This window comes from Patagioenas fasciata, chromosome 4 (assembly GCF_037038585.1).
Source record: "Patagioenas fasciata isolate bPatFas1 chromosome 4, bPatFas1.hap1, whole genome shotgun sequence".
Classification (NCBI taxonomy): domain Eukaryota; kingdom Metazoa; phylum Chordata; class Aves; order Columbiformes; family Columbidae; genus Patagioenas; species Patagioenas fasciata.
This window is the reverse complement of record NC_092523.1, coordinates 10,321,807-10,334,317: the sequence shown is the minus strand read 5'-3', so window position 1 is coordinate 10,334,317 and position 12,511 is coordinate 10,321,807. Positions and strand designations below refer to the sequence as shown.

Below are 12,511 nucleotides of genomic sequence, written 5' to 3'. Positions count from 1 at the left end.
CCACATGTGGGACTAATCACCCAAAGAGCCAAAAAAAATTAGAGTAAAGAAAATTACACTGACACTATTTATCACTTTTATTCCTCAATGGATTTCATGCCCATGATTCATCTAAGCCTCGACAAATATTTTGTAATTACTAGTCCCTGAACCATATAACTGTAAATCCACATAGAGCCTGTAACTTTTTGTATACAAATGACATTTTTCTGATTTAGTAAATAAATTCACTCTGACAGAATGCAAAAACTTCCATGAACTTTAAACACAGCAAAATGCTGAACAAAGCTTGTCCTATTGTACTTAGCAACATATTTAGAGCACTACTTCATCAGTGAGGAAAAACAGCTCTCTAGGTTATCTTTACAGGTTTTTTTTTGTCTAATAAACAAAAAAATCTACCACCTTACAGAATGTAACAAAATGCTTCATAAAGATATGTTAGTGAGCCAAAGTCCAGTAGGTTATACCACGAGCAACCTTTTTTCTTCAAAAGCATTGCCTCCAGAAATTCATACTTGATCAAATGTTTAAAGTTTTACTATTAACCTAAGTGAATTATTGCTATTGTCATTACTGAACTTGGCAAAATGAAAGCTGGGGATTTGAAACAGTATTAAGGAGTAAAGTTTTGTCTATTGAATTTCTGGAACATTCAAAGAATCGCAGAACGTCAGGGATTGGAAGGGACCTGGAAAGCTCATCCAGTCCAATCCCCCTGCCGGAGCAGGAACACCCAGATGAGGTTACACAGGAAGATGTCCAGGCGGGTTTGAATGTCTGCAGAGAAGGAGACTCCACAACCCCCCTGGGCAGCCTGGTCCAGTGTCTGTCACCCTCACTGAGAAGAAGTTTCTTCTCAAATTTAAGTAGAACCTCCTGTGTTCCAGTTTGAACCCATTACCCCTTACCCTATCATTGGTTGTCACCAAGAAGAGCCTGGCTCCATCCTCCTGACACTCACCCTTTATATATCTGTAAACATTGATGAGATCACCCCTCAGTCTCCTCTTCTCCAAGCTAAAGAGCCCCAGCTCCCTCAGCCTTTCCTCACACGGGAGATGCTCCACTCCCTTAATCATCTTGGTTGCCCTGCGCTGGACTCTCTCCAGGAGTTCCCTGTCCTTCTGGAACTGAGGGGCCCAGAACTGGACACACTATTCCAGGTGTGGTCTCACCAGGGCAGAGTAGAGCGGCAGGAGAACCTCTCTGACCTACTAACCACCCCCTTCTAATACACCCAGGATGCCGTTGGCCTTTCTGGCCACAAGGGCCCAGTGCTGGCTCATGGTCATCCTGCTGTCCGCCAGGACCCCCAGGTCCCTTTCCCCTACACTGCTCTCTAATAGGTCATTCCCCAACTTACACTGGAACCTGGGGTTGTTCCTACCCAGATACAAGACTCTACACTTGCCCTTGTTATGTTTCATTGAATTTTTCTGTGCCCAACTCTCCAGCCTGTCCAGGTCTCTGGATGGCAGCACAGCCTTCTGGCGTGTCAGCCACTCCTCCCAGTTTGGTGTCATCAGCAAACTTGCTGATAGTGTACTCTAGTCCCTCATCCAAATCACCGATGAATATATTGAATAATACCAGCCCCAGTACTGATCCTTGAGGCACTTCACTAGATACAGGCCTCCAACTAGATTCCACCTAGCAGCATGTAATTCTAATTACTATTGTGGATTTTGATCTCCCTTGCTCCAGTAAGGTTATACCAACACCAAAAAAAAAAATTATCATGTGTATTTGTGTTTTTTGAAAAAAGCCAGCATGCATGAAATATTCTTGCATAATTTCTTAGACTCACTAAAAGGTACTGCAGAGCCTGCAGCCAAGAACATCAGAAATTCCATCCTGGCTGTGCTATCAGGCTCTGACTACTCCTGAGCTATCGATGTATTCAAAGCCAGCACCGCTCACTGGTTGAGGTGCCCTGTCACCCAGCTGAGTCCTCAGCACCAGAGACAGACACTTACATTTGCTGTACACTGTAAGACAACACCTCAGTGCCAAAGAATGAAGTTTAAAACAGCCAGTGCATTAACTGGGAGCTGCCTGCTCCAGCCTGCCAAGAAACCGTCAAGGAAACCAGCACGGTTTAAGTCTTGATGCTCTTTAGTGTTAATGGAAACAGGGGCTGAAGTGAAAGTTTCCTTACTTCCAACTTTGCAGCCATTCCAATACGCCAAGTCTGCAAGTATCTTAAGTTATTAATTCCAGAAACAATGGGAAATACCTTTTCTCCCTTTGCTTTTCCCCAATGGATATTTATTTCAGCAGAGCACAGCAGCTGCAATACAAACCACATGATTCATGGCCAAGAATTCTGCTAGGGAGTGGGAGATCAATTCAAATGCCATCCAAAGGAAAAGAATTTACACTTCAATCTTGCACATCTGCAATGAATACAGTGTCACTGCTGCCCAATGGAGAGGCCAAGTGCCAGCCTCCTTCCTCCCTATTTGAGGCTAAAAAGTATTTGAGATACCATCAGACAACACATGATAAAGTGAGACAGAGAGGTGAACATATATTCTTCCATTCTGAAACAGACTTAATCACAAAACAAAGTCATCAGTTTAGTCAGAACTGACACATACCACTAGATCACCTGTGAGAACTCTGACGTTCATACATCACAGGACGCCCATTTCTTCCAAATGTTAAATTCCATCAAATGTGAATAGCACATTTGAGCACCCCAAATTCTATCTGTGAATCCAATGTATTTTCCTAACCTGACTAGAAATAACAGAAAAAATTCCTCTTATCACAAAGTCTCAGCACCCAAAAATAGTGAGTGTTTCAATTATTTATACAGCTGCCATAATGGCAGAAAACCATTACGCCCATACAATATTACTTTTTCTATTGTGTTGACTGAGACTGTAAAAAAACAAAACAAAACAAAACCAAAAAACCACAAATGACCATGGAAAGACAAGTAAGAAGCTCTCCCTGGGCTCTTGTGGAGCTGGGCAAAGGCATTCCTGTTTGCATCCCTGCTTGCCTTTCTTCTTGGGAGCCAGCAGTGAAAAAAGCAGAAACACTTTCAGACAAAGTACATATGTCTACCTGGCCATTACTATAGGAATAATCCAGATATATTTAGGACCTTCCAAATTAAATGTAGTCTAAATTTGGTAAGAAAAACAGGATCTGGAGATACATGCTGCATACATTTAAACTCTCCTGTACTCTCCCCTAAAGATCCTTGTCAGATTTTAACATGAGATGAATACAGGTGCTGATATGAACAAATCCTTATTCTATTTTTATTACAGTGTACATGCATGGTATAGTAGTGCATTAAGTTACATGTCTATGTATTACACAGCTGTCTTACAGCCTTTTAAAGAAAAAGTGTACTATTTGTATTGCTTGCAAAAGTTATTAACTTTTTGTTTCCAAGAACAAGTAACATAACATACAGTAGTGGAAGGTCCATGAATTATCTCTGCTGACGCCCCATCTAAAACTTCGGGTATAGTTCCACAGCAGATAAATAAGAACCACTCTGAAGTTTCCCTCTGTGATAGTGTACGTTCTAACCTTTGATACACTACCAATAAAACCTCACAATTCTGCTAAGCCAAGGGGTAGCAAATAACGAACATGCATTAACTGTTAAGATCCATAGTTTCCATAGCAGCCAGGCTTCCTGATATTTAACTTGCTGGCAAAAATATTACTGCAACTTGAGATAAAGTGGTCATCCTAAATGTATTTTTGATCAACAGTAATCACAGGTCATCACCAACAAAGGGCCTAAGGAGCAACTGTTAAAATGTTTTTTCTAAATATAAACACCAATATCAGTATCTCCTTTAAAATTTCATGGTTAAAGTTTTAAAATTGTTTCCCTTACACACCCCCCTGCAGATTTTTTTTTTGGTCATTGGGAAATAAGAAGTTATCATACTAAGTTTCCCCAAAAAGAAGAGGGGTTTCCATTTGCATCAAGATACAGGCTTCACTGAGCAGATAAAACAATGCTACATGGCAGTCCTTGTGGCAGTCGCATGGTCAGTTGATAAAGAGAAATACAGAAAAATCAGTTAAGAGTTGATTTTGAAGTGGTGCAGATCAACCAAGTCAGAAGTCTGATATCAATGTGACTACAGTAATTCCATGATGAGAATTGAGCTGGGCTCCCTTTCTTATGGGTGAGGCAGTATCGGACACAACACACTGACAGCATGGAGAAAATGACTTCTACTGGCACAACATTGAGATGATGAAAATTTACTGAGCTGTCATCAAATATCTAGGTGTGCAAAAGCAGCCAGACCAAGAGAAAACTGCTGACAGCTCACAGATGCAGACCCCAAATATAAAGCAATCTCAGAAAATAAAATCAGTTTTGTCCTGTTTCCATCTGGAAGGTACTGGAATTAATGGTAAAAGTACACTTAAATCTTTATCACAGGGAACAGCTTCTGAAGACACAGTGTATAAAATGTTTGTTATCTATAGGAGTAACATAGCATTGCTAAATCTCAAATTTGATCTTCCTATACCTAACATTCATAAAACTTCAAAATACAAGAAAAGTTCTATAAAATTCTTTACCTTCAATACATCTTCAATCTTAAGTATACTGGAAGAAAGAACTAAACAGTATTCAAAGTCTTATCCCGAGGTGTTTTAAAAAAATTCAAGTTCTTTGGACACGAGACCAAACACACATGAGCAATTTCAGAAGAGTTTAAACAACCACTTGCAAAATAAACAGCTGTTCTTCTGAAAATTAAGCTCTTGACAATGTAGGAGTCAGCACAACAAAGTGATTATTTTCTGAAATGTAGCACACACTCACAATAATCAGCTGTCAGAACATACACTTAATTAAAAAAGGATCACTTCAGAGGTCTCAAATGCTTATGCAGTGAGACTCTGGAGTTCTGATTTTGACAGTTGTACAAAGGTCATCATCACACTGCAGCACGCAATAGCTTTTAAAAGCAATATCTTCCTCTGAATTTCATTTTATGCGATTATCATTTTGGAATCTCAGGGGTTTTTATGAGGTGGGTTTTGGTTTTTTGCTTTTCCTAGTGACATCTACAAAAGAAAGTTTCAGTTTACTGCGCTATGGGTAATTTACAGGCTAAAGTCATCCAAAAATGTTCAAAGACCATCTCTAAACAATGACACAATCATCTGCTTCAACAATTTGAAGATGTTTCTGGACAATCATCATTACATATTGGTATGTTAGTGTTCTTTTTTTTATTTTTAAATACAGACATCAATGAAAAAAGTTACACTTTGTTGCTTCAAAGTTCTGGATAAAAATACCACAAAACTCCACTGGAGTTTCTCCACTTGCATGGGCTGCTCCCCACGTCATTGGTCTTGCGACTCTTCACATGATTCTTACCTGTTCATCAACATAGTCATCTATTCTTTTCTGGCATTCCAGCCAAGCTTCAGCAACTTGACCCATTTCCTGCTCCAGTTGATGGTACCTTTGTAGCAAGGTACTGTACATGTCTTCACTACAGGAATCGTGTGTTGTTCCAAGCCTGAAAGTTCAAACAGTACTTGTTACAGAACAGACATTTCACTAAAAAATAATACATAAAAATCACACTTTGAAGATCTGCCAGCAAAAAAAAGTGTTGTTAAAGTGCATTTACTGATACACCTAGGCCCACATAGCTGTTTGTATCCAAAAAATGGGTATTTTTAGTCATTTTTCAAAAAATATCCAACAACTGCTTGTTCCAATGTTCTGTAACCAACAATAGCAAGAATGTGGGAAGTGAGACATTTCTACAGCCTCTTTCCCACAAGCAACCAGATGTCAAACCTACCGAGCTGTATTTATTGAAATTTTGTTGCTTGATATATTTATCCTTCCAAATTCCATGGGCTAAATATACATTTTGACTATTTACTGAAGAGTTATATAGTAAAAATAAAGCCAGAAGCTTGTTCATCAGAACTCTCATGATGAACGCTGAAGAGATGACTAGATGAGTTGGAGTTCCAGCTGGGAGAAGTGCTGGAGAATGAGGCAAGTGAGATAATTTGGCTGCTTGCACTTATCTACCATCACTTGAGCAGCATCACATTCAAAATATGGTTTTGCTCTTCACTGATGAACATAAGGCAGATTCACCTCCCTTCCTACTACTACATTCCTTTAAAAATCTATTAGATGATTCTTCAGTAAATAAGCAAACTCCAGAAACCTTGACTTCAGGTATCAATAGAAATACAAACTCTATTTGATTATGTATGTTTAAAGCACATCGAATTGTAATGACCTGTAACTGACAGAAATAAACTGAAGCTTTCCAACATTTCTCCTACTTAGTAATGAAGAGCAAACTGGTTGGTAGTCAATTAGGCACAGAGGTTCTATTGTGAGTCAAACCCAGTAACAAAAAAAATATTCAAGCATCAAATACTTGATATTTAAGCCCAGTTCCAACATTTCAGAGGCCTGTTATAGATCTCTATTGCAACAGGCTGTTAACCCAACCCAAGAACTACATAGTTCTGCCTACCATCATGGCAATTAAACATAATGAAGAGCTGAGCAAACAGACAACTCGGTAAGCATTAAGTTACAGCTGTTAGCGTGATTTCGCCAATAAATCCAAGTTTGTTTTATTTTGTTGATTTTGTCCAGAACCTGCAACACAAGCACTTTAGAAGGGTGCAGAAGCAATTCTGCACATAAAGAAATCTGAGAAATCCATGCTTGGTAGAGCACAAAACACAGTTTGAAGGGATACAGGGATGCAACACCCCCTCACAGTCAGTGCAAACACTGTCAATTCCTGTTACTAGATCATGACTTACTACTTTTCTTGAAACCCATGTTTCCGGTATTATGCAGTTATGTGAATTTCTGATCCCTACTGTACAGACATCAAGAATTTGTTCTCACAACAGCTGCTGAGTAGCACTATTCTTTCTATCAGCAGATGTGTACAAAATGTTTTTAAATAAGCTCTCAAGTTAGAAGTAAAAGAACTTCCAATTTTAAAAATTTAGCTTAGCAATGCAACAGCATTTACACTTTCCATTTTTATTGTGACCCTTGAGTAAAGGTTAACATGATACTAGTAAATGTACTTTCACCCCTAAGGCAAGTATAAAGTAACGAGTCTAGGTAATATTTCAGTCCTGTAAACAGAGGTAGAATATATTCCTGAACTGCAGTACAAAAAAGGTAATAAAAAGCACCACACATACATAAAATTAACAAGAATTTCTTACTTTACAGTAGCCAAATCTTCCAAGGCATACTTGCTGACATACATCCTATTTTATGCCTCCACACCTTCATTAAGAATACCAAATTTTTTGGCCACCAGCATTTAACTGAAGGTGCACAGGCATATAGATGAGGTTCTTAGGGACATGGTTCAATGCTAGAGTTAGGTTATGGTTGGACTCGATTATCTTGAGGGTTTCTTCCAACCAAAATGGTTCTATGTACCTTGAACACTGCCCCATCCCATACAGGGAAAGCAAAAAGGACAGAAAAGCACCAAGTATCAGTTACTTACTTCATTACTAACCCCCAATAAAGCAGTTTGTTGAATGCAGGAGGCAAGTGTGAAAAGCATGTTAATCCAAGACACATTTAATCTCCAAGCAGCACTGGTCATGCATCTATGAAAGGTAGGTTGACTGGATTTCCTTGAAAACTGATTACAAAAATACAGCCTTATGAAATGCTGCATCTGATCTAGAGGCCCTGCTGATTAATTAAGTCTTGATAAGCACAGGGGCAGCTCTTAGAGCTGGTCTGCAGGTGGTAAAACTGAGTGTGCCTCCTAAACAAACCAGAGGTGGTGACTAGGTAGGAGAACGAGATACAACACATCAAGACCCTGGTAGTCTACCCTGACTAGATGACAAGTCCTGTGAAATACTGACACAGCTGATCTCATATTAGCTAGTAACCTCCATCCTCACAAGACCACTGTGTTTAACCCTCCCTAAGTGAACCCGTTTTCTAGTCTGACATCTAATAAGCATCCTTGGAACTAATCACAGCACACCAACTACATATTTTTAAAAAGCCAGAGATATACAAACGATTCAGTGATTTAAATAAGTGATAAGACAAAGTGTGGACACCCAAAATCAAAGTGCAATTAAGATGTCAAAACACCATTTCGTATTTCTTCTATCAGGAGGAGAAAATGATGCCAACGGTCTTTTGTAAGGGAACTCTGCTAACGCCTTCTCTACCGTGTTCAAATGATTCTCTGCTGACCAAACGATTGGGGACTAGGCTGATCCCTGCTTGTCCATGTCAGGCCTCTCTGATGAACACTCCTCCATCAGTTCCCAATACAAGGTAGATCATCACCCAGAAAAACTTCTCAGGAAAGGCTACCTAATTCTCTTACTTCAAGACCCAGAGAACTCAGCAGTAAAACCCTGAGAGTCCATGAAAATAGAAGGAATCTCTGCTTAAAGAAAAACAAGACATACTCTATATAAACTAAAAATCATGGAACACGAAGCTCGCACTGAACCTCCCTTTTCAAAAAGGTTCATGTGAAGCAATGTAGGTAAAACCACAGCTTATGTGAAACACCCTTAAAGTTATCTAGTGAACACAGATGTCCTGAAAAGAAAGTCCTGCAGGAAGAGACTGACTTCATCATATTTAAGCCTTGAAGACAGCTGTCACTACACTGATGTTCTGCACAGAAACACCTTCTGTTGCTCACTTTAATGGCAGCAGCACTTGAGAACAAAGAGTAAGTGAAAACAATCCAATGCTTTTGTTCAGAAATGACTATAAGCTTCACTAAGACTATTCTCAGCTACGGCAGATGAAAGCAACATAAACAGTCTTGATATAGGCAGGATTGCTGGAGTAAGAGATGAAGAGAAGCCTCATCAGACAGCATGGAGGTGAGTGAGGGATACAGCGTCAGTGGTACTGGGAACTCAAACACAGATCACAGGCCACAGAGCGTTAGGGATTGGAAGGGACCTCAAAAGATCATCTAGTCCAACCCCCCAACAATTGAACACAGCAACAAAATTACCTACCTAGAGGTTTAAAAAAAATAAATAAAATCAGCACCAACTCAATTTCAAAGACAGTTTATTCCGAGGGACCTCAGACTTCTTGCTGGGCCCAGTGACAACTAAGACTTCTTGGTTTTGCTTGCTTTTCTTTCTAGTATCCACTACCAAAAGGAGAACTCATCAGAAACATCTTAATGCACTGTGAGAAACATCTCCATGCACTGTGAGAAACATCTCTTGTGACAGACTTAAACCGCTCTTGTAGCATGGAAAAATACCCAAGACAATTCCTTTAATACACATGTACACACAGTGTAAGCGTCTCCTCATCAGAAATGATATTGAAAGGTCAACAGGAACCATCCCTGACTTTACTTGAAAAATGTTCAGATTGAAAGAATAAAATTTCTATTCATTAATACCTTTCCCCTAAAAAAACCCCAAACACTTTGCAGGTACACAAATTACAAGCAGAGAACCTTGCTAACAAAACATAGACTTTAAAGCACTAGGAAACGGAATACACCACCAGACCTACAAGCACATAGCAAGGGATTTTGCTTCTTTTGCCTTCTCCAATGGAAAGATTGCTTAAAACTCCAAAGGAAGTTATTTGTGCACTGTGGGAAGCATTGAGGCTTTAATTCACTCGTAGTGCTGTAAAGACAGCAGCAATGCCGGAGGAGTAGTGAAAGCAGCGCTATTCACTCCTACCATCAATGTTTCCATAGCATGCTGTCATTTTACTAGGTAACCTACAAATAAGCAGATTAGGGTAGTTATTCTTCCAACAAGCAAATTACGACAGCAGCTCACTCAATTAACAATACTGTTTTTAAGACAGAACAACCAATTAAATTGTAGAAGCAGCAAAGATCGTTTTCTCTGTAAACTCTGGTTGCAAACATGAGTTTTGATTCCTCCTTAAAATTACAAAAGAAAATTTCAACTCTACCTTAGCTGTGACACCAACATTGGCAAGCTATTCTGCAGGAGTGGCTCAGAAAATACCAGATTTTCAAACAGATGCTTATTGTGCAATTCCCATGTCACTTGAAATTTCTTCAAATGTTCATTTTCCTATAAAAACAAAACAAAACAGAAATAAGACAAGAAAATAGAAAAGTCCAAGGCAAGAATTTTAATCTCCAACCTACAGGCCAGGTTATCCAACTCAGATCCAGTTTTAATACCCAGAAGCTCAGAATTTAAGTAATGCCTTAATGACTCAAATAACCACAGCTTCATTTCTTGTTTTTCTAAATGGTCATGGATTAGGGAAAAAAAAGACACCAGACTACATTATTAAAAGTCTCCATTCATTTCTGCACTGACAGACCTATTTTATGATCCGAAACAGTTACTCTCAGGTTTTCTTGTCAAAGACTTGTCTGATTATTTTTCAGTTCTTATCTAGCAACAGACACATATCTAATGGCACACTCCAGTCTTTATTCAAAACTGACATAAAACAACAGTTCTCTCCAAGCACAGCTTCAAAACTGAAGTTTTCTAAATATACAAGAGACCAACAGCTTCTCCAGTAAGCAGAATGTTTTTCTATTTGAGTTTAACATATAGCTGTGTTTAATTTCAAGGCCTAAAACATAAATCTGTTATTACCAAAACATAAGAATCAAAGACAAGTGTAATATTTTTTCACATCACTAAATTTTCCCACATATTGCCAGCAGCATGCAGGTTTTCTACACCAGGACTCAGCACCACACAGCAAAATTAAAAGCAAGCATTCCAGCTATCGGGTCAGCAAGTGAGCCCTATGCACTATAACCCTGAGTATCCAGAAATACCTGAATCCTCTGGAATTTCAAAGTTTTGTTAAGCATAGTGGGTTAAAAACCACATACATACTTATATCAGACAAACATGAGACTATCTGTATTCAAAAAAAAGAATTAAGTTTGCAGTTTTATTATCATTTAAGAAGGGTGGGTGGAGTTTTTTCAAGCTATAAAAGACACATGTACCTTTCCACTTTGAATATTATGTCGTTAAAAATATTGAAAATTTCTATAAATTGCTAATAATTTCTCAAGGGCCAACACTGAGAAAGGTTGATTTTCTAAGCAGTTTACATATTATGCTGTGAACAGAACAGTCAACACTTTACTACAAAATATTGTGTAACAGATAGTGCAGAGTATGATAGCAAGTGATCAGATGAAAGGAAATTGCTTCAAGTTGCACCAGGGGAGGTTTAGATTGGATATTAGGAAAAAATTCTTCACTGAAAGGGTTGTCAGGCATTGGAACAGGCTGCCCAGGGCAGTGGTGGAGTCTCCATCCCTAGAGGGGTTTAAAAGGTGTTTAGACGTGGTTCTTAGGGACATGGTTTAGTGCCAGAATTAGGTTATGGTTGGACTCAATGATCCTGAGGGTCTCTTCCAACTGAAATGATTCTACATTTCTCACAAAGAAGCACTGGTAAGTTTTGCCTTCTAGTCTGCTCTACTGTGCACTTGAGGGCTCCTCTGTATTGACCACAGTCTTTCCAGCTTGTCCTCAGTGTCTGTCATTCCCTGGTGGAGCACAAGGTTTTTGTTCCCACCCTTGAACTTCACTAGTTAGTGGGATTCCTTTGAAAGCAAGGACAGCTGTTCATAATTTCATTGAGAAATTAGATTGTCACAGGTGGAGGTTCAAAGCATTATATGCCTTTGTACAGCACACTATGTGCAAAAGTTTTACCTTAAAAAGGAAGGCTGCATAAGGTGTAGATATTTTGATTGCCTTTAAAGTATTTCAGCTGAAAAGATTACTTCTTCCATAGCGCATTGGTATCTTGAGAGAAAGCACCTCTGCACACTGAAAAGGTTAGTGACTGCCTGTACCGGAAGCTGTAACATACTTCTTCATTTAATAAAAAGGTTATTTAATAAATCTAAGAAATTTATGATGAGACACAGTATCCCACATTCTCACATTTCAGTTTCTGAATGTCACAGCTTAGCAGAACAAAGTTTTCAGTACATACTGGGCTGCAGAAGGGAAAGGACCACAAAAGTTTAGGCTATTTTGTTTTCTCATGCTTTGCTTTTTAAAAGAGAACAGGAATTTTATTTTACTTTTAATTTTGTCAGAAAACGGGTAGGTTAGGGAGTTCAAGTGTCTTCTGTCTCTTCATAGCCGTTATCTCCATCTCTCATACCTGCTAAGTCTTGATGATTACTAGTTGACGATAATAACCAGAGGAAAAATATTAAAATATGATTTTCTGATTAGCTATGGAATGGCACTAACATGCTAATTACTTGTGGATCTACTTTGAGAAAGCTAACATTTGTACTGTAATCCATCTGCTTTTCAGCTGAACCAATTTCTAAATTCCAATGCAACTCAACAAAAAGAGCAAACCCCTCCCAAGCACGTTGGTAGAGACCTGATGACTTCAGAGCAGCCAATAAACAGGAGATGAACATGACCTCAGGTCTGTACCTAAGTGATAAAGCTGGGGAGGACAATGCAGACAACA

The 12,511-nt window shown here is 38.9% G+C and overlaps 1 protein-coding gene across 2 annotated transcripts in view; it reads right to left on the bottom strand.

Annotated features, from left to right (window-relative positions):
- Positions 1–12,511, bottom strand: part of FAM193A (family with sequence similarity 193 member A) — a 79,279-nt gene that overhangs the window by 26,055 nt on the left and 40,713 nt on the right. For both annotated transcript variants that reach the window (XM_071808495.1, XM_065837341.2), the window contains exons 7-8: positions 9,974–10,098; positions 5,387–5,531 (exon numbers count right to left, since the gene is read on the bottom strand). In XM_071808495.1, the coding sequence (XP_071664596.1) occupies positions 5,387–5,531; positions 9,974–10,098 (270 nt within the window). The remainder of the gene's footprint in view (positions 1–5,386; positions 5,532–9,973; positions 10,099–12,511) is intronic.